Here is a 23,959-nt window from a genome sequence, read left to right on the forward strand (position 1 = left end):
CAATGAAGTGACTTACATTATTGCCATTTATAGCAGCCAAATACTATAAACGCATGTTTCCAAAGGTGGAGGGAAAAACCGGAGGACCTGGAGAAAATCAACAGGGAGAACATGCAAACTCCAAATGTACGGGTGTCAGGATGGGGATCGAACCCACGACCTCCTGCATACCAGGCGAGGTAGTTAACATATCGCCACAATGGCGCTATAACAATTCAGTACATTTAGTATATGGACCATTCTTATAGCGCAAGGCTATCACGAAGGTGCATTGTTTCACGGACGTAGTATGCAGTTGTTTCACAGGAGGTGGGAAATGTTTCTGCATATAATCCCAATTGAGTAATTTGCGGGAAAATTTTCAAATTTTTCCAAATTTGGACCATGATACCGAAACACGATGGCCTACTCCATTTGAACGATGTCACAGGATCTTAACGTCCACTGTGTAGCAAGCGGCACATTATTCCACGGTTAATATACCCGTAGCATTAACCAGGGCAGCCTGTCGCATTCTAAACTGTGAGCTTCAACAAGAGGTGAACGCGCTGCTGCTGGGCCTCGTCACCGCCCGTAAACCCCTCACGTCATGCAGGGTTGTATGGGTCCCATCTGTGTTGAAGCAACAACTCACAGCAACAAGGCAATGCATGCCATGTGTCTGGATCTCTTGTGAATGCTGCACTTAGTCTGGTTGGGTTAAAATTACACAAGTAATATAATTCCATCAAAACTCAGGTTGATCAAATGAGTATCACTTTTGAGGGATGTCAATAATTGTGGAGGATACTCCATTGTTTCACATGTGTCAAAAAAGAGCAAACATGAGAGCGATTTAAATACCAACATTTATTAATACTCCATAATTAAAGTTACAAGCAAATGCTATGACGTCATATATTGTCTCAAACTCTTTGCATCCAATACGGAGCCCACTCGGTTCTGCCTATCATGTACAGTGAGGGAAAAAATTATTTGATCCCCTGCTGATTTTGTATGTTTGCCCACTAACAAAGAAATGATCAGTCTATAATTTTAATGGAAGGTTTATTTGAACAGTGAGAGAGAATAACAACAACAAAATCCAGAAAAACGCATGTCAAAAATGTTAGAAATTGATTTGCATTTTAATGAGGGAAATAAGTATTTGACCCCCTCTCAATCAGAAAGATTTCTGGCTCCCAGGTGTCTTTTATACAGGTAACGAGCTGAGATTAGGAGCACACTCTTAAAGGGAGTGCTCATAATCTAAGGTTGTTACCTGTATAAAAGATACCTGTCCACAGAAGCAATCAATCAGATTCCAAACTCTCCACCATGACCAAGACCAAAGAGCTCTCCATGGATGTCAGGGACAAGATTGTAGACCTACACAAGGCTGGAATGGGCTGCAAGACCATTGCCAAGCACCTTGGTCAGAAGGTGACAACAGTTGGTGCGATTATTCGCAAATGGAAGAAACACAAGAGAACTGTCAATCTCCCTCGGCCTGGGGCTCCATGCAAGATCTCACCTCGTGGAGTTGCAATGATCATGAGAACGGTGAGGAATCAGCCCAGAACTACACGGGATGATCTTGTCAATGATCTCAAGGCAGCTGGGACCATAGTCACAAAGAAAACAATTGGTAACACTATGCCGTGAAGGACTGAAATCCTGCAGCGCCTGCAAGGTCCCCCTGCTCAAGAAAGCACATATACATGCCCGTCTGAAGTTTGCCAATGAACATCTGAATGATTCGGAGGACAAACTGGGTGAAAGTGTTGTGGTCAGATGAGACCAAAATGGAGCTCTTGGGCATCAACTCAACTCGCTGTGTTTGGAGGAGGAGGAATGCTGCCTATGACCCCAAGAACACCATCCCCACCGTCAAACATGGAGGTGGAAACATTATGCTTTGGGGGTGTTTTTGTGCTAAGGGGACAGGACAACTTCACCGCATCAAAGGGACGATGGGCGGGGCCATGTACCGTCAAATCTTGAGTGAGAACCTTCCCTCAGCCAGAGCATTGAAAATGGGTCGTGGATGGGTATTCCAGCATGACAATGACCCAAAACACACGGCCAAGGCAACAAAGGAGTGGCTCAAGAAGAAGCACATTACGGTCCTGGCGTGGCCTAGCCAGTCTCCAGACCTTAATCCCATAGAAAATCTGTGGAGGGAGCTGAAGGTTCGAGTTGCCAAACGTCGGCCTCGAAACCTTAATGACGTGGAGAAGATCTGCAAAGAGGAGTGGGACAAAATCCCTCCTGAGATGTGTGCAAACCTGGTGGCCAACTACAAGAAACGTCTGACATCTGTGATTGCCAACAAGGGTTTTGCCACCAAGTACTAAGTCATGTTTTGCAGAGGGGTCAAATACTTATTTCCCTCATTAAATGCAACTAAATTTATAACATTTTTGACATGCGTTTTTCTGGATTTGTTTTGTTATTCTGTCTCTCACTGTTCAAATAAACCTACCACTAAAATTATAGACTGATCATTTCTTCGTCAGTGGGCAAACGTACAAAATCAGCAGGGGATCAAATACCTTTTTCGCTCACTGTATATGCTGTCAGTTTAAAGTACTGTGGTAAGTTACGTGAAATAATGTTTCCCCATTGTCATAGTCTGTTATTTTTCTAGAACTAATACTTGCATGTATTTTCTCGCCGTGTTAAAGTAGTGTTTCTACCATCTTGTAAGTGTAAATTGAAGCTAAAAAAAATAATTCCAAATAATTCTTGCCAAAAAAGATATATGCTCAACAGTTAACACGGCTCTACTCTGAAGTATGTTACACCATGGCAAGAAGATTTAACATTGACGCATGAGTGCTAAAATTACAATATTGTATTTTACAAGTAGCCTTGCATAAGATGTTATACATGAAACAGATGAGTCGTACATCATATGGCAGCTGCATACATTGTATTACGTTTATATGATCATAAAAGCCATCAGCATGAAGATATCATTATAATTGTGAACCTAGAGAGGCCGCATTTCAACAACCACCTATTCCTTGTAATGTTTGATTCTGAATCTCATTTCCCACCGAATCCATAATTTGGACGAAACAAATAAATAAATTCCCTTTTATTCGGAAACAGGTGCCAATTCACTAACACGTAAGCGCAGTGCAAGAACATGATAAGAAAAAAATTCACAAGCTAAAAAAAATAAATTGTCCTGTAAATTTGCATCGCCAGGCACGACGACAATAAAGCCAGAACAATGTTTCAAGTGGCAAAATTAAATAAAACACTCGAAATGACCGTAAAATCCACAAACAACACTCTTGTAATTTTAAAGCGAATCAAAAATGTAAGTAATAAGTATGAGCCAATAAGACATACAAAAAATAGCATTAAGCAACTACCCCCCGTTAGGGTGTAGATTGAATTATATTCATGGAATTTGCTAAATTGAATGCTGTAATGATGTTACCTTTTCTTGCATCGATCCCCCCCCACCTCATGAATCACTTCAGGAACGGGGAGCACCATGCTTGGAAACACAGCTCCCACACTGAACGCGTAGGTGGCGCGAGAGAGAGTCAGAGCAGTGCATTGCGGGAAGTTGATTGTGAAGACCATTCGCGTGCCTTGCGCTCTCAGCTGTCGATTCATTACAACGTACACATGAAGCTCTTCATGTTCGCGTGGCTATCATGTCTAACCCCACAAGTATACATTTCTTAGCTAACTATTTTGAGCCCTATGTATGTATGTTGAACCTCTTGTCGCACCGTATGTCGCCAACCTTGATAATCGGAGGTGCGGGAAAGGGACAACTCAACACAAAAAGCAGTTTTAAAGAAATTCGTTTTCAATCTAAATTTAAAAGTTCATAGCTCTAGCAGCTTCCTAATGTCGGAATGAAAAGCATTCCAGACGGCCGCAGAAGCGCATCTGAACATGCGAGATGCAGTGAACGTCTTTGTTGTGTGCCTTTGTATGTTCAGTAACTGTTAGGTTTTGGGCTGACCAAGAAAATCCGTTCATCATGAGCACCTAAAACCTATCCAAATAGTATTGAGCCCATAAAACATTCGTGACTTTGCTTTCTTTATATAAGAGTGAATCGCTGAGTTTTAAGACTCCTTTTCAAGAGGTTCCTGCTCACCATATTGAACCAATGGCCATTGATTTTTTTGTGTGGGAGGACGAGAGAATGTGTGGAAGGTATCGACACGTACGAAGGGGTCGACACTCAAACGGCATGCAAATCAGGGTCGCCACATTTTCTACTGTAAACCAAACCCAGATATATTTCTCAGTCAGCCTAGGTCCACTCTCAAAACTGTGCCGTCTTCCGTAAAAAAAATAATACAAGACTTGCAACAGACCTTTGGTATATATCAATTCTTGCCACCCGAACAATAATGCCGATTCTTAGACTGTCTCTTAAACCTGGGCAGGTGGCAACCCAAGATGAAGCCGTTGCAGGGCCCCTATCTGCAGATAAGGAGGTGCCTGTAATAGACACTACAACAGCACTGTCCTGTCTGTGCAAAGCGTGACTGTGATCCTCGCATCTATATCACTGCTTTTCTCCAAGCGCTCGTGTTTCCCTCCCAGATGACAACAAAGTATGCAAGCAAAGAAGCAATTGGCCAAACATCAGATGCCGAGCCCTATTGAATAATGGCATTGCAACTAACGTAGACAGACAAGAAGACTACACTGCATTGTGGCGACACTATCGCCCACTTCAAGTACCGTGGTTGCCTTGCAGGTGTGGGCGTGTGTCGTCCACTTCATGGCTCCATGTCGATGCGATCCACCAACCCATTTTCAAGATTAAGTGACGTGTGCTCACACCAAAACTAATGCAAATTGTTTATCTGCAGGACAACATACATATCCCCCAAATGGAATTATTTTAACACAAATTTGGAAATAACGAATGGACTATTTGATAATCCCGAGTGATGACAACGAAAGACGTGGATGTTTTTTGTTCAGCATATGCCACTAACGTAAAACTAGTTTTTATTTTACCATGTAAGGCCCACTGAGCTATATAGCTCTTTTTCAGAAGCGACCTGGCCACATATGATATCTTAGCTAATTCTCTTATCATGTGGAAATGTATAGCAGCGAAATACTCTAAAAGCGTGTTTCTAAATGTGGACGGAAAAACCGGAGGACCCGGAGAAAACTCCATGCGACTATAGGGAGAGAGACATGCAAACTCCAAATATACATATCTATGGGACCTTTTTGCCAGTATGAAATTGATGAAAAAATAAGAATAGGCTTTGCCATTTCCGGTAATACATGTTGGTGTATGAACATGTCAACACCTGTTTAATTGCCGGAAAGGGTAATGGCTATTTTTTTTCATCATCCAAATATACAGGTTGTCAGGTTCGGAATCGAACCAAAGCCCCCATGCGCACCAGGTGAGGGAAATAACATCTCACCACCGCGGCGCCCGGATTTCGGAAGAGGGTTTGGAAGAGCGATGACAGTCCCCCCCCCCCCACCCCCCCCCCCTTTTACGTCTGCAAGACATTTTGACAAATCGTAAAGCTGGCCTGTGCAATCCGTTCAGATGAGTGTTCTACGTGGGACATTTCAGGCGCTAAAATACCCATTCAGCTGAGAGTAGACTCAGCGATAAAACACAGCGGTGAGTTCACCGTGGTGCCGTTATTGGAAGGTCATGACTGGAGAGGAGAGAGCACTGGGCTGGCAGCCACCCCACCCCCTGCAGCCTGGACACTTGTAAAGCAGGGCCACAGGGGGACTGGATAAAAAAAAAACATCAGTTTCATGAATGCTATTAATATCAGACACAATCTGGCATTATAGAAAGGAAAACGATAAGCGCTTATCTAGAAACTATGGAGACAGGTTTGCGGGTACAACGTCACATATTACAAATGTAGCTTGGGTGGAAATACAAATATTTCAATTTTGCCAGTGGGGCCAACCCATGTTGAGTGTGGGAGGGGTCTAGACCCCCACCCCAGGCCTCCCTCCCCAAACCCCGACACAATCAGCCCACTCTGCTTGCTGGTCTCGAGATGTTACTGTTTCCATGTGTAAGAGTTTGCGCCAAACCCAGACTGGCTTTGTGTTTCCTACACCTCCGTGAGAGAGCGGTCATATGGTGGTTTCAGAGCACCTAAACGTGACATCATAGGTCTGTGCCCAGTGTGCTTCGTGAGCCTATCTTTTGTTTAATTTTTGTACAGCAACAACATGGGGGGGGGGGCCGGCAAAAACCACACCGGGAGATTCCAACAAACGGGATACGAAAGAAAATCCGCGAACATCCCCTTCCAGCGTGGTTGGAACGGGACATTCCACGAGTTTCTCTTTAACGCAGGGAAGTGGAATTGCCCCAGTGGTATAGCACATTGCCCAGTGGTAGCATGTGCGTCGCTTGTTGTAGATGGTTCTGCGATTCTATCTCCGGGAGGCTTCTCTGGTCACTGCTGCGGGTGGTATGAAACCACAACAACACCACGCCCCGTCTGCTTCGCACACTGGACGTTAAAGATCCCGTGACGTCATTCAAAGAAGGGTTAGGCCCATTGTGTGCCCAGCGTCGTAGTCTCAGTTAAAGTGACACGTTTATTTCTTGGTAAATGCATATCAATTGTCGCCCCCTACCGTGGAAACTTAACAGGACTCTCCTGAAGGGGAGATGGGACTCAGTGAAGCTTGGCTGGGTAAGCAAGTGCCATTACAACGAAGATAACCCACGACACTGCACTGCACGATCAGAGATGATTCGCTGTGTGTCCTAAAATTGGCTTAAATGAATTTCTAAGCCAAATGAAGACTGTAACTATGTCATTTTTGTAGTCTGGTGACCAGACTGAGACCATTAAACTCGATACACTTGAGAAACTGCTATTCTCTCAGATGGGCACCTGGAATTTGAACTCAGAGCCTCATACATATGTAGTGACATTGAATGAGTCACTGGAGCGCGTGGCGCTGGGAGATTGGTAGACAATGGGATTGGGGGTAGCACCCCGTTCTACCAGTTGGACTTGTGGGCGAGGCACGGAGCCTTCTGGGGGATCCAAAGGGGTGCGGGGCCCAGAGGGGAGTCTGGCCACGCTGGGGAGGATAAAAGGCGAGCTCTGACTCGCAGTCAGTGCTGCTGCCATCTGGAGTGGAACTTGTCGCGCTGTTGTCGTCGTCGTGGTTTCCACCTCTTCAAGTTGTGGGTCTGGAAGCATGTTGGCTGTCCTGACCCGGTATTTAGTTATCTCCTATAGCTGTGAAGGCTGGAATAAACAAGAGAGAGTGCCTCCTACTAGTGTCTCTGAATTAGTACTCTTCACATAAATGGTATTAGCCCTTTTGTTCACCCTCTAACTTTGGAAGAACAACACCGAGGAGGGAATGGTATACACCTATGTGCAATACATGTGTACTACTAAATTTCGCCGGAGACGATTGACTACATAATGTTCACCAGGCACATGAACCAACGCTAAAATCTCAGTGCATCACCTGCGTACGGTGGTGACTAATATAGAATGGGATTATGATCTCTGGGATTATGATCTCACAGATGTGGTGGGGACCTGACCGAATCGTGACTTTTTAATCCTGTGTCTGTAGTGGGGGCCGTGGGCATAACTCGGAGGTCAGAGCACTGATCTGCCTCCACGGAGGCCACGGATTCACATTTGGGCAAGCTGCTCGTAATTAAACCAGCTTCTCAAGCGCGGAGAGTCGATGGTATCAGCCCAGTCGCAAAAGACTATACTGCAAAAACATTCAGTTTAAATTCGTAATTTCACATGGGTAATATTCCAGCTTTGAGAATTAAACATGTTCTTTTTGACTTGTGTAACATACATTACTCTGCAGTGAGATGGAGGAAAGGGGAAATTCTGTACCTAGTCTGGATATAAGGTCACTCAAAGGATCTCGGAACTAGTTTTGTGATTTATACTTCCATGGACCGTTTTATAACCGGAGGTTGGGTTCTTTGTCTCCTATGATGCCAATGGCACAATTTGGATACGGTTTTGGAAAAAATACAAACAAATAGGTGGTATACGTATGTGATGACATGAAACGGGTTACATTACGTGAATATGGACTAGCAATTATAATCTGCATTTTAAACGGAAATCACTTATGCCCTACAATACAGCAATCGCCAGTGCCCACAGATGAGAACACGCATTTACTCATTAGTTACGCTAGATTTTGGGTAGGTATGAGTTGAAAGTAAAGCGTCCAAAACAATAATAGAATTAAGTATTTGTACACTAATTAAATTAAGTACTTGTACACGTAGCAAACGATGTCCACGGCAGTGCACGCACGTGGGTGCTCTCTCTTGCCACACCTGCCCCGTCTAGGCTAACTTACACTTTTCGCGAAGTGAAAATCACCAGCTAATAAGATGCCTGATCGAATGTTTCACGGAGTGATAGGAGCATGTTTCTACAGCAGTGGTTCTTCTTAACCTGTGGTGCATGGACCCCCCTGCGGGTGCGAGATGCCCTTTCTGGGTATGCGAGACATGGCCAGATTTTTTTAGAAGATAAATAATCAAAAACACAAATTTAGCATGGACACATACGTGCAACTACTTTGTTTCATCAAAACCTATGGATGTATTGACATTATACTGTTTTAACGATTAAGAATGAATGGAGTGCAAGGTTGCAGTTAAGGTTAAGAACCACTGCTGTAAAGGTAGTGGGGGAAAAATGTGGCAAGTTTAGCCCCTTTTGAAATTAAGAGAAATCTCGCTGAATTGGACCAAAAAACGAACACACACAAACGTGACACTGTGCTCATACTGATTTTGTAATCAGCTGCTCAGTATTTTGTTGTTGTAAATAAAGAGTGAAAAAGAGACTTCCATTCTGGTGCTTTTGCACTCTTAATATTAATATTTTTTTATACAAATGTACATGGGCAATGTAATTGTTTAATATGTACGATGATCAATATCAGTAGATTAACAAGGTAAAAGTAGATGGCACAAAATGGCTACAAGATAATGAAAAGCGTATGCACGATATGCATACTAATGTGCATTGAATTCAGCTAAATGTTTCATTCTGTACATCGTATATTTCCACTCTTGCTTCCACAACGATTGACAATAACAGCGCATGCCAGCAGACAACGGTGCATTCTGTTTATTTGCCTACCATCAGATATAGGCTCACAATCTGTCTTATTTAATTACCAACACTTTTCCAGTTAACCAATAATGCAATATAACCATGCCCAGCATCTTAGCATCTGCAGCACAGCTCGTTGAGCAAAACAACATACAAATTCTGAGCCATTTTTCAGATAAACTTTACAGGAAAATTATTATTTCAAATGGCCTGGAATGTTAATGATAACTGTCATGAAATCCATAAATGTGCATGTATTGGTGGAACTTGGCACCGTCTGATGCTTTGTTAATTCTCATAATCTGGGCTATACAACTATCCTGTCAATGTTAAATAGAACCATGCTCACAGATAAAGGAAAACACATAATTGCAACGTTAACTTTTTAAATTAAATCCATTATCGTAGTTATAGTGGGTGGGTTGGTGCTTTGTGAAATGGAACTCCACGTGATAAGGGGAGTTGTTGGTCTCAACCCCAGCGATCCGATTATTTGAACAGAAATACCATAGCACAATGTGCCGTGCGTGGTTTTGATTGTACTCGGCTCAGAAGTTATGACCTGAGTAGCTCACATTACTGTAGTTCATCAGCGAAGTGCTGTGGTGAGTGGAGGAAAGAGGAAACGGTGACAGTTAAAGGAGGAAAGAGAGGAGGACCCTCAAGGCAACCAATTTTGATACGCATTATATAGTCTCAATCAATCTCTGTGACCCAATTCCTGTAATCACTGTTCTAATCTCCTCGCAGACTCATAGGTATCACGAGACTCGGCGACACCTGCGGGTTTTCTGTTCCAATGTCATGGACTAAAAGTGCGACTAACATCTCACGTAGTCCGTTTTGCTCTACAAACATCCCGTGCATGTGGACAGTGAGATGCACATCTCACGCCACTATCACACTGGGGCTGCTGTGGAAGCCAAAGTGCCCCCCATATGCGTTGGGTAGCGCTTGTCTCCATCAATAGGACGTCGAAATTTATAAATTCCAATCCAGCGGGCCAATCCACTCCATAGCACCACCATTGTTGACTTTGGCACAAAGTGGTACTCATTTAACCAACCCTTGAGCGATGATGGACTGAGTTTACTAGGGATTAGATCTCGCATATTTACGACAGTTAATAGATTTTCTGAACAGCACATCTTGACCATATGTACGTGAAATTTAGAGATAAGTGCTGTATACATTACAAGTTTTTTGTATGAAGACTTAATAATATTTCACTTTTGTCTGTAAATTTTGATCAAAGTTGCACAGTGAATGGGGTAGGACTCTGGTACTCATGTACATCATATACTTTCCAGTTTTTGCTGCTAGATGGCAACCATTGCCTGCTGAAGATATGATGGTGCCCTTGCACAATTGCACACGAGAAGAGCAGTGAGCTGGAATTTGTCTGTGCCCTCTGAGGATGCAAAGACAAGTGACATTGTATCGTAGAATGAAACTGAAATACCATGACAAATTATGTTGAGTGGAAAACCACTCAAACACCAACTCCTTCACGTAGGAATCTGGCCGATAACGGATGACAAATGATAATTATTTTTTTATGGTCTTCTAATAACGGGATTGGGATTATGATCTCTAGGATATCGATATTTATTTAGATATTTCAGAATTTCTGTTCAGAGTATTTGGCTGCAATAAATTTCCACGTCATAAAGCCACCTCTTGAGCTATCATTTTGTGGCCAGGTCGCTTCTGAAAAAGTTATACAGCCTTGCCTGGTAATATTTTTGGTAGTTTATGGATTATTTAATGAACTGTAACCACAAATTGCGATGACAGCTGATTTTATTTTTTACATCGTGCTCGCCCATCAGCCAAATCAACCTCGAGACCCACATGATGTTGGCTGCATCAACTGGTCTCCAACTTTTGTTGTCATCATGAATCTGAAGTTCATGCCCCGATTGCTGCTGTTGCGCCCATTTAAAATGGTCGAGGACAAAAACTTCTTCAAAGCCGGAAGGCAACTCGAAATAAATGAACAATGCTCCTACTGAAATGCTCTTTGTGCAATACTGAGACTGCGTGCAGTATAGGGATAGGGCACACGTCAAAGCTAAAGCTGTATACTTCTCTGTTGTACGGAAATCGGTGAATCCGTGCTCTTCCACGTGTTCTGCTCATGCACTCTTATTGTTATCTGCTACTTTAGCACTTATTTTACAAATAAAATAAAGTATTCAAGCTCCTTAAGGGAATCTCCCCAGCCTTCCATTTCCGGAGAATCTCAACCTCCCTCTCCTCAGCTTCACAAGTGGGCGTAACGTGGATAAAAACGTTACAGCAGTGAGTTGAGTGCCATCACATTACAAACATTACATTGTAAATATTTAACTAATTGTTACTACGTTTTAATGAGCTTAGGTGTCAATTACATGCAAATACATATGCAAATGCAGCTATTAATTATTTAATTATTTGCAGTATCTCAGAATCCCCCCCTACTCCCACCCCTCCATCCAGCTCGTACGACTTGTAGAGGGAGTTTTAATGCAGCAGCTCAATCCTCCTCTTCTGATATGCAGTTGTGAAAGGGCGCCGCCACAATTGGCCACTTTAACACCTGTGCCAAGGCTGACAGAAGGGGCCTCCAACGGGAGCGTACTCTGCCGGGCGCAAATCCGATCTACTCTTCTATGTTGACCAGACGTGCTCGAGAAAGGCAGACACACTACTACCCAACGCTCCCGTCAGGAAAATAGGCAGGGAAGAATATTTATTGCACGAGCACCAGGGCCCATTCTCCACGCTCTCAACAACGTTTACTGACACGGCATGCCTCGCTTAACAAGCGTTCTTTCTACGGGAATTCGCTATAACGTGCTGCAGTCTTATCCTATACCGCAGTAGTAATTGCGTTCCTGAAGACCGCATAATGGAAACATTGCGTTATCATAAATAATATGTAATAAATGGCAAAGCACAGTCCACGATAACTCGTGAGATGCGTATGCAGGATGAACAAAGACTGAGGCACGTGAATAGCATCTAGAAGCATCCAGTCGCATCCCGCCTCCTCCGATGCTACGCCAAGGCAGCCGAACAACCGCTTATTCATACTCGCGTGACGTAGTTTCCATTCACTCAATCGCGTTGGATCCAAATCAAACCCGCGCTATTCGAAAACTGTGTTCCCTAATGCATTAATCGCGTTATATCCCATTCGCGTCATGAAAACACACGTTACAGGAGAACGGACTGTATGTTGAATGGAGACCGATTTATCCCCAACGTTTCTGGCTATTCCAGACGCCGAGTACAGGCACCAGTAAGCACGGTTGTTCTTTGTGCGTGGCAAGCGTTACATTTGATGGTTTTTCATTTTGATTTAAAATCAGAATTTGTACTATATTTCCGTTAAAAAATGTTCTTCAAGAGTGGATAATTTATTTATTTTTGGGGGAGGGGGGGGGGGTGTGCTGAAACGTAACTCGGCTTTAACGTGGGGAGTCAATGGGAAAACGACGATCGTTTAATGCGTTTTCACTTAACGAGCAATTTTTCGTGGAACGTGTCTCTGGTTAAGTGAGACACACCTGTTCACGCTGACGCAAGTTACGTAATTATTATGTATCCATTCTTTTTCTATGCACGTACCAGTCTTCCCCCCACGATTCAATGAATTGACATTTCAAGCTTTTATTTCATTTAAGAATCAGTTCTTAAATTTCGATTTAAAGCTTTTGTGACTGCAATGATTCATCTTCTTTGGTTCTTTCGGTAAAGTCACGTAGAATGAGAATAAAATAATAAATTGATAAAATAAAATAACAATAATATTCTCACGACGTTTCGGCCACAACACAAGCGGCCTTCATCAGACAGTCTCGTCCCTTCACCTGATGAAGGCCGCTTGTGTTGTGGCCGAAACGTCGTGAGAATATTGTGTTATTTTATTTTATCAATTTATTATTTTATTCTCATTCTACGTGACTTTACCGAAAGAACCAAAGAAGATGAATCAGTTCTTACTTGTCCGGTTTGTACCATCTGGTTGGTATTGTCTGTCTCATTCGCTATGTAACATTTTGTTTGTCTAATCTTTTTCACTAGCATCATCGTAGCATGAACTTGTGATGCATATATCACAAGTGTAAGGATCCTAAATTATGAATAATTACAGGTGTATTATATATAATTGGAGATACCATATAAGGTATACTTATACATATTCTGAATGCATGTATACATTATACATTCAACGAGCAATTTCGATAATGTGAGTTACGTATGGTTACCAACAGAATGCCATTGACTCTTGCTATGGGCAATAATGTCCTCTATCTGAAAACAATATTTTAGTGAGATCGGACATGAACTTAACTACAGGAGACCTTTTGTTATCAGGGGGTGATTACCGGGACTGAAAGTGACGACCTAAGACACCATAAATGTGGCTTAAAATTACCTTAATGCATTCCTAAGATGAGATGCCACATTCGGACAACTTCATACACTCATGACTTAATCAACACCGCTCATCAGCAGCAGCAGCATTGTTTCACACAATTATAAAAATTAGTTATTTCAAGCTTTAGAAGGCATGCAAAATCTCAAGTTCAATTAATAATACAGCAGTTAAAAGATGATAAACAATATATGTTGCATGTGTACACGAATAACATGACAAACTCGACGACAAAAAAAACATCACGATAAAAAGTTACATCACAACTAAGCAGTGCAATAACCACACACAGTATGTTCACATTTTCCTGCTGGTCTAGCATAAATTTATTTTAAAATGAGCTGAAGCCGACTGAGACTAACTGCGTTTAATAGCATATCTGGGTGTCTGTACTTGTGTAGTGGCGTAACGCACGGGGTTTGCAAACAGTGGGTACATTTGAGGACGAGCGGGTGTAAGCGTGGGAACACAGGGTAGACGCCAGAGAGGTGGCAGCAATTAGGGGGAGAAGCAGTAATTAAAGGGGTGCATTTGGGGACAGGCAGGTGCGAGCGTGGGAACACGGGGTAGACGCCAGAGAGGTTGGAGATGATAAGATAGAGAGAGCACGTGCAGGAGGTGCCGCTGAGGCGCTTAATGGGGGGTAACCGAGGACCCTTAATGAGGAGGGGGATATAAGGGTGTGTGCGGAGCAACACGGGGTAGTTGGTTGGAGCGGAAGTAATGAAGAGGACAAGAGCCGGGGAGAAGAAGCCCGTAACCTCGCCCTCCCCAGCAGTGTTGGCTGATCCCCCGCTGGGGGCAAGGACGAGGGTGGAGGTGTGAAAGAAGAGTGACAGGCTAGCAGAGAGGGAGTTCAGAGCAAGGGTGCGTTGTGTTAGTGTGAGGAGCATCCAGGAGAAAGGCTAAATGTGTCTGTGTGAATACACCACTGCACTTGTAGTGTATAATGTTATAATGAAATCTGACAGCGGGATCTCCAGCAACATAAATGGCCTCCTCATATTGCAGCCTTTAAAGCAAAGATAAAACAATGTACAGTGGCGTAGGCACACCGCACTCTGTCATCTTGCCGTTTGCGGAGAGATGGGCTCAGGTGAGGCCACCCCTTGGTGGGCCTACCTGCGACCCTCTCACTCAAGCAGGTGCCATCACAAGCAGCAGGTGGGAAGGAACTATCCACAACCCCACCACTGCATTGCCTCGCTGCTGCCTCTGGCGGTGCCTCCCTCCCCAGCCCCATGGCTTACCCCTCTTCTTCCGTGTCTAAGAACTGACAGATAAACCGCGGTCTGGCAAGACATGAAAAGCATAGTTAGTAGTAGTGTGGGAAGATGATATGCTGCTATCTCATTTTTTTTTACAAAACTACTTCTACTACTATTCTTGGGTCTTTCGGTAAAGTCATGTCGATAGGTTCAAAGACAATTATAAAAAAATATCAGAAAACTACGACAATTCGATCGCAACACAAGCGGTCGTCTTCAGGAAAAGGGGGGGTTAGCTTCCAAGAGACACTGTTTATAAGGGCTGAAATGGGCGTAGCCCAAATGTCAGCAGCCAATGACAATGTAAGTGTTCTGCAGCGAGCCCGGCGGTGGGTCGTTTTCCACCAAAGGGCTGCCAGGTGAAAATTAGCATGTTAAAGAGAGATTAGCATGTTAATGGGGGATCAGAGCCGCAACCAAGGGGTCGGCGCACCAAGTGATTGTGAAAGTGCAAGTTTTAAAAGGGGGCGTAAAACACAACTAACATCGGAAGGTGGTAGGATGGGAACATCATCGCCAATTATGACAAATTGGTTGATAACGTCCTTCCAATGATTGCTCAGTTTGTACCCATCTTCTCGGTTGAAATTGTGTCTGTGTCTATATATATGGATGGCTTCATGAACGATGTTCCCATCCTGCCACCTTCCGATGTTAGTTGTGCTTTACGCCCATTTCAAACTTGTGCTTTCACAGTCACTTCGCGCGCCGACCCCTTGGTTGCGGCTCTGGGATCTGCCATTAACATGCCAATCTCTCTTGATTTGAAGCTTTCGTGACTGCAGGAATCCATACTCTTTGGTTCTTTCGGTAAAGTCACGTAGGTATAAAATAAATCACGACGTTTCAGCAGCAGATCATGCTTTCCCACCTGCTGACGGATGCTTGTGTTGCGCCCGAAACGTCACGATTTATATTATTTTATACCTACGTGGCTTTACCGAAAGAACCAGAGTATGCTAATCTCTCTTTACTATGCTAATTTTCACCTGGCAGCCCTTTGATTGGTGGAAAACGAACCACCGCTGGCTCACTGCCGAACACTTATATTATCATTGGCTGCTGACATTTGGGCTCTGCCCATTTCAAACCCTTATGAACAATGTCCCTTGGAAGCTAACCCCCCTTTTCCTGAAGACAACTGCTTTTGTTGCGATCGAAACGTCGTAGTTTTTTGTTATTTTTTATTATATTCTTTGAACCTATCTACGTGACTTTACCAAAAGACCCAAAAATATGAATTCCTGCAGTAACGAAAGCTTTAAGTCAAGATTTACTCATACTACTGTACACGTATTTAACGTAAAAAAACGTGATACTTGTTTTCTCTCTAGATTATTTTATTGCAATACAGTGTTACAAGATTTGCAATATCAGCTAGCCTATTTTTATTTCACGACAAAACAAAATAGGGTGTCCACACACGAAGCTCGGCCAGGTCTGGATAGTGCGCAGAAACATGCTGCCATCTGGACATGCTACTAGTATATCTCCCGTACCAGTTTACAGCACTCGGCAATAAAAAATAGAGACTCTCCTTATGCCAACAATGTACTTCTTTTACACCCTGGTGCAGCAAAGCATCTAAAAGCGAATACACGGAATGATGCTGCTCAGTTGCAGAAGCCCTTTGTCTCTATCTCACACACACACACGGATATTGCTTCACTCGATGCTAACGGGGAAGGGAAAGCAACAACAGCAGTACCAGCAGGGTTTAAACCTGTCCGCTAGGGTCTAGGGCCACATTATCATCATCATTATGTACAGTGCATATCCTAACTTACCAACAGAATTCCCATCTTACAAGACAATATATAGTTCTGCACTTTGTTTTACTTTAAGTGTGTTACCGAAAGCAACGTCAGAGATAACCAATGGCGATGGGTGGATGTGGGTTACTGTACTTGTTGAACTTGGGTTGCCAATTACGTACCCAATCTATTTAGTCAGATTAACACGTAGGCTTTCGCGACCAATATTATCCATAACATAGGGGTTTTTGGGTTAGATCGCGTATATACAAATGTGCCGTTAAACCCACCACCACCCAACACAGCTAATTAGTAAGGTTTGTCACATGAACAAAACATGCCAATTTGTGACTCGCTCAACATGTAAATGTTGTGGGTTTACTTTCCAACACACCAGTGTGCTGAACTAGAAACTACTTGTCATGGTTTTTTTTTACGTGACAAAGCTTACTCATTGGCTGTGTTGGATGGTGGCGTGTTTAACGACACATTTATATTTACGCAATCCAACAACCGCCCCCCCCCCCCTCTATTATGAATCTAGTTCGTGTTTAACCAGGTGACGGCCCGGTGAGATTCATGGCCTTTTGATGAAGGACAACTTCGGAGACACCTCTGTTAGACAAGGACAGGGTTTTTACTCTTCGGTGATTCGCGACCAAATTTATGGGGCAATGATGATGTGCAAAGTCGACCTCATGCCAATGGTCTGAGTGGCAAGGGTGCTCTTTCTAAACTCTCCACCCTCGCGAGATGGAAGTGGGCAGTGCCCTCCTCAAGTTGAGATCTGTGTGTGTGTGTGCACGTGCGCTACCTCGATCAGCATGGCACGCTATGAAACCATTGCCGCATGAAAGCGTTGTGAGAACATTTACAATTAAAATGGATGTCTGCCAGAATCCGATTAGTGAGCATGACAGCAAACGTGTAAACACTTTACTATGTCAACGAGATGTATTATGTGTTTCATTAGAAAATTGTATTGTCATTTCATAATATTTGGATGTATCCCCATGGTCCCAGTGAACAAAGGGGGCGGTGCTAGGGTCGTCACTATCTTAAACAAAGACATTTCTCAGCCAATCTAGGTCTAGACATACTGCAATTTACTGCAATGACGTTCAACACACAAAGGCTAGTTCCAGATTGCGGTACAAATTGGTTCCTGCAGCCCGAATACGGATGCAAATTCTTGGACTGTTCAGTCGTGAGACAGTGGAGGGTATTTCACATTGCCCTGGTGACAGGGCCACTCATTACTCCCAAGCAAGTCACTACTATTATATTACTAGGTGAAGCCCATTGAGCTGGTATATTTTTCAGAGGCAATTTGGTCATACATGATAGCACATCGACTTGGCTTATGATGATATGTGGGCATTTATAGCAGCAGCCAAATAATCGAAACATGTTTCTCAATGTGGAGGGCAAAAATCGGAGGACCCAGAGAAATATACACATGACCACCACGGGCAGGTGTGTGTGTGTATGTGTGCTTTTACAGAACGATTCTTCAAAAAGTGTGAATGGTTCCACGAATGTATCGAGCCAGGTGGCAGAGAGCGGAATCAGTCGGCGATGCGATGGGCCACCGGAGGGCAATCCGTGCTCTACGCTCTACACTCTGTGGGCCAGCCCCACACATCGGCGGCCCTTCCCGTGGCTGCGGCAGACGATTGCAGAAACGTGAGGCAATAATAATTGTGGATGGAGGTTTTTCATTGTCGCCGAGTATATCACGTGCAGCTGTGCCGATGCACTGCTGGACGGAGGCGTCCTCGAGCCACGCACGCATCGGGGGTTATTCGACCGTACTCTCACAATGCTGGCCAATGCGGTTTGGGGAAGGGGGGCGGAGGGGGGTTTGAAGAGCCCAAATAAGAAGCATTTATGCTCCAAACAAATACAAAAAAATCCCCCGTATAGCCTTAAGAGACTATTGGGGCAAGTGCTGTTAGCGAGCACCTCTGAAGGCCGGGACAGTATACGAGGGGGTGGGTGGCCAGCACCATGCCCGACGGCTTTTGTCTCCCCAGTGGCGATTTTTACACACTGCACCAGGTACTCATTTGAGAATGTTGACCTAGGGGATGCCCAATGACCAGTTCAAATAATCGTCACTGGTGTTGGCCACAAGCAGGAATTTAACTCTGGTTGTCGGGTTCATAGCGCAACACGCTAACTGCTACACCACCGCTCCCCACTTGTGCTCCATTCATATACACACACACTGAAGTTGAAGTTTTAAGAAAGAAGCTGTCACCGGCAATGGCTCCTAAAGCCATGGTGCGTGTCACCATCAGTCTCTTCTGCCTGACCCTGCAGCTGTTGCAGAGGCAGCGCCGGACCATCGTCATAATCAACGTCACGTGTGCTGGTACTCGATGCCAACGCCTGCCTCGCTCAGCCGTTCGATTAACACATGGGGCGTGATTCATAATTGCCATAGGTTTAGGCCATTGCGTAAAAGATCTGAAAAGATTCACGTCGCAGGACCCTCCACCGACCCGACAGCCACACAAATGAAACTGTTGTGCAGTGTACGAGTATTCAACGTGCCAAATATCATTGTTTCAGCTCACTGGTGAGCTGAAGAACAATACTCACAAAAACATTTGAAACAGGTACGACGTTTCATTTGAAACTGTATCACAACCTCAGAATGGAACAAGTCAGAATAACAGCGTCACCTGACGTGACTTCTTCAAGAAATGGTCTCCTTTGGCCTGCTCGTGTCCCTCCCTGTGCAACCTCCTCTTTCCCACAAGATGATTACGTTATGTTGCGCCTCATTTCTATTAACTGAGGATGGATGATGATGATGAGTAAGGGATAAATCGACCCCCAAACCATCCCGGATTTGGCGAGCTTGTCTTTCCAGGCAATCCGGCATTCCGGGGGATCAGAGCATGGCCTCGCCACTACCTGGTCGCACGCCAGCTCTGCCACTATCAGAGCCACTCTGGCCAGTTCTCCACGCAGACTGAGACATGGTCGGAATAACTACCCATCTGATGCATAGTGAAATAACCAAATCTTCATGAAAAAAATGTAACTGCTAGAGTGGAGAATACCCAGTAAACGTCAGCAATGTTGGGTCAACGCTGGCATGTGGTTATAACCATTGGTCGGTAACAATGTTGATCCAACAGTTAATGTACGCCGGGTAATGGCCAAAAGCCCTTAGCGAATTGCGCCTATGGCATTACAGAAACCAGAGATCTATGGCTGACCTTCATAAATACAACAAACATTTGCCGAGAAGAACATCTTACAGGGTAGCCCCGTGAAAATGAATGCATTCCAATGAAGAACTGAAATCAATTCAACATACATCCTAATAAAGAATTCCATAGGAACATGGAAGCATTGCAAAGTGCTAAGGTCGTTTAACGTCAATTTTGGAGTCGTACCAAGCGTACTTAAAAAAAAGCCATTCCATAGATTTATTTGGTCACTTTCCTACCAAAAATTTGCCCATATTCATGAACCTCTACACCCCACTGAGCAGCTGCTCACACATCGAAGCCAGTTTATTGCAGAAACATTTTAAATAAGCCCATTATTGGCAAAGCATGACAGTACTTTAATTGAACCTCGTATATAACAATGTTCCATTTAGACAAATTACATATATGCAGGTGTGCAGTACACCTGCATGCTTGTGTGTATGTGAATATGTATGTCAGCGTGTACCTGTTTTGTATGTGTATACTGCATATAGAGTATGACGGGCGGTAAAAACATTTTGAGAACAAGATAGTAAAAAAACATATCCATCACCATGTAATTATTACACATTAGCCACTTATTTCTGATGATATTACTATGGGTGACTATTAAAAATAAAGTTCTGTAAGTTTAGTTTGTACATAAACGAATTTTATTATCTCATTCTCAAAATTTTAATTCGTTATACACAAATACATTCAACAAATGCCTATATATGTATAGATATAATGACTATTCTACATTAAATACAATAGTTTTTAGCTGCAGTAAGTGCTTTTAAAATGTCTAAAAGAAAAGTGTTTGGTTCATGCTTTTGGATCGTTACCTTTGTCGCTTGTGAGTGGTACACAAATGGCGAGGAGCGGTATTTGTAACTCATCAGTATTCATTAAATTCCACATTATTGCCCTGATTCCAGTTGTCTCGATCGAGTATCCCTCACCCTAACCCCTTTGTACCAGAACTCAAGTTCATGGTGGAACAGCATAAAAGTGAAGAGATTCAGTGTGACCCCAATATTTTTAAATACATTAGCTAGTTCTGTATATGTATAGCAAGGGTTAACGTGTCCGCCGATGGTCTTCTATGCGGACCTAAACAGTGCCATCCATGAGTATTCCAACCCCAAGCAAGCTCCGTGCACACGAGAGTCAAACTACATCTCCAGTGGTGCTACAAGGGAATCCACTTGAAAGCCAATTCATTATCGAACTGGAAGTTCAACGTGAGAGCAAAAGTTGGCTTAAAGCTTGCCTGTCATCAAACAACAACAAAAAATCCCCTCCTCGAACTTGCAAAGGCTCCTGTGGCTGTGAGCAATGTAATGGGATGATGTGCAGAGCCGGTTTTAAGTAATAAAGTGTGAAAAACGCAACTCTTTTTAAAAAAAAAATTCTGACACAAGTGGCTGCAGGAATCAAACAAATGTCGGGCGATTCTGGACCCCGTCAAAAGCTGAAGTTAAATAGTGCCACTTTGTTGAATGCAATTGATTGTTTTTTTTCCGGAAAGAGTTGTGCGACATTTTATGTTACACGTTGATATTTGCATAAACTTAGTTTCCTACATATTTTCTCGTCCAGCAGTGTCATTAAACCATTTTATTAAGTCGAAGAGTGTGTCCCACAGCAACCCTGCTTGCTACGATGCCCCCAGCACAAACAGATGTGTTGCCTCGCATACAGCAGGAGGCGTGAGAAAGGAACCGTAGCTCATTCGAGCCTACAGAGGGTTATACCACGAAGCCATTAAAGAAAATACATACCAAATATGTAAAATTATAGTAATCACCTTGATAAATATTCTTTCTGAAATGAGATCCCACGTAAACTTCACCTACTCTCGTAGGTTTTGCCTCAGGTGGTGTCCTTGACATTGTTGTCAAGTCCATTAAACCTCAGTTCGTCCAATTGTAAAGATCTTCCAGGGCCTACAACTGGCAATCGTCAACTTGTTCCACTGGAAGAAATGGAACAACGCTGCGTGTAAAAAAGAAGCACGTGTATTTCCTACGAAATTCCAGCCCCATGGTGAGATGAGCAAATGTGAAGCCAGCCGAACTTCCTTACAAAACAACACGAGTGCCTTAACAACAAACAAAAAACCTGTTAGTTTAATTTCACAGTTAAGAGGGGGACTCCCACCCCCCTCCCCCCCCCCCCACTGGCTCTGGGCTGTAGCGAATGGGGAGGAGGTGAGTGCCGACGCACCGCCTCACCACTCACCTCGCCGCCTGCTACGCGGTCGAGCCGTGCCTTTTAGCAATGCAGGTCTACGGCAGGCAAGCCTGCCCTCAGTTTTGAAAGATCACCCCTTTCGTCTTGGGCACCTTGTTGAGGTAGGTGGCCCAATAGACCAGGTTGAAGGAGGCGAAGAGCAAGGGGAAGAGGATGCGGGACAGCTTGTCCACCTTGCTCACGCTGTTGTATGTCTTCTTGGGCTCCGCGGGTTTCGGCTCGGCAGGCTTCGGCTCGGCTGGGCCAGAGGCGGCTGTGGCAGACCGAGGGCCCGCGGTCGCGCTGCGGGTCACCGTGGGAACGCCGCTGTCCCGGGCGACTCCTTGCGGGAAGCTGGACGGGCTCACAGTATATGTGTTGTTGGTTTTCTGCGCCATGCTAGATTGCTCTTTTTTCTGCCACAAACATGACAAATGACAACAGCAGCAGCGGCAGCAGAAATGGCAAAACGAGAGATTCAGCAACGATTGCGGTGAGCGGTCCAACAAGTGTAGACGCTAACGGTGGTGTAGGGTGTACTGCCAAGAAGGAAAGTTTTAATGGCTTTGCCTGGTAGGATGGGGGTGGTTTAGGTTCATTTGTATGTGTTTGGGTGATTTGTTTACCTTGCTTGTACTTTGCACAACTACCCTGTTTTTGTACTGTTTAACGTTCTTACCTGCCCCGACTGGACATCTGTGAAAAAGAGCTTCATAGCTCATCGGATTCCTCCAGGATAAATACATGTTCTGATTCTGAAAAATAGAGGGGTTGCCCTCTGTTTCCACACAGTCTCTACGTGAGCAGGGCAGCGAGCCCGCTTTTCTCATCTTCCCTTATCCCATGGGCACCGAGTTCGGGGCTTCTGCCCCCTTATTACGGTTCACGCTCTTTATCGGGCTCTTGTCGGGAAAAAAACCCCAATAATAAATAAACGGAGGGTTTGGGATAGTGCAGCTTACAAGAATAAAAATGGTCGTGCATTGAGCCTGTAGAGAACAGTTGTTAATTTTGATTTAAAGCTTTCGTAACTGCAGGGATTCATATTCTTGGTTCTTTCGGTAAAGTCACATAGAAGGGAAACAATAAAATAATAATACTCTTTGGTTTTATTCGGTAAAGTCATGTAGATAAAATAAAACAAAATAAAACAATTAAATCACGACGTTTCGGAGGCAACACAAGCTTCCGTCTTCAGGTGGAAAAGTCAACGCAGAATATCTGTGTCAGGAGCACAGTTCAGAGACGACCTTAGATTATATACTGACGAGTATATCGTCAGCTTCCCTTCACTGGCAAGACCAGCTCAGCAGTACTCAACTCAACCCAATTGGTCTCTATGGTTAAGGACATTGTACTGTCTCCTGATGATATACTCGTCAGCTTTGATGTGGTCTCTCTGTTCACCAAGGTCCCAGTACCTGATACCATCACAATAATCGAAGATTTAGTCCAACATGGACTTGACCCCGATGTACCGGTTTTGGTTAAGCACTGCCTCACCAACACCTACTTTACTTTGATGTGAGCTCGCACCGGGGGACCCTTTGGTGTGGCTCACATCGAGTGGCCCTTTGATGTGAGCCCTTTGTGAGCTTGCACCGGGGGACCCTTTGATGTGAGCCCACATCGGGGGGCCCTTTGATGTGAGCTCTGAGAAGTGGGTGTTACCCGCAGCATTCTATCAAAGGGCTGCTGAGCCCAGTCCTCCCACCCACACACGCCCCCTTGCTGACTCCTTCCCCCTCCCTTAACCTGTATATAATCCAAGGTCGTCTCTGAACTGTGCTCCTGACACAGATATTCTGCGTTGACTTTTCCACCTGAAGACGGAAGCTTGTATTGCCTCAGAAACGTCGTGATTTAATTGTTTTATTTTGTTTTATTTTATCTACGTGACTTTACCGAATAAAACCAAAGAGTATGAATCCTTACAGTCACGAAAGCTTCAAATCTT

General features: G+C 44.0%; 1 protein-coding gene across 4 annotated transcripts in view; it reads right to left on the bottom strand.

Moving 5' to 3' along the window:
• Positions 1-834: 834 nt before the first annotated feature.
• The window catches only part of LOC116943683 (gamma-aminobutyric acid receptor subunit alpha-5-like), a 152,852-nt gene continuing 129,727 nt past the window's right edge, over positions 835-23,959 (bottom strand). For all 4 annotated transcript variants that reach the window (XM_032956752.2, XM_032956750.2, XM_032956751.2 and 1 more), the window contains one exon: positions 835-22,418. In XM_032956752.2, the coding sequence (XP_032812643.1) occupies positions 22,080-22,418 (339 nt within the window). In that variant the 3' untranslated portion in view covers positions 835-22,079. The remainder of the gene's footprint in view (positions 22,419-23,959) is intronic.

This window comes from Petromyzon marinus, chromosome 18 (genome assembly GCF_048934315.1).
Source record: "Petromyzon marinus isolate PM22_M1 ecotype Great Lakes invasive population chromosome 18, UKy_Petmar_22M1.pri1.0, whole genome shotgun sequence".
Taxonomy (NCBI): domain Eukaryota; kingdom Metazoa; phylum Chordata; class Hyperoartia; order Petromyzontiformes; family Petromyzontidae; genus Petromyzon; species Petromyzon marinus.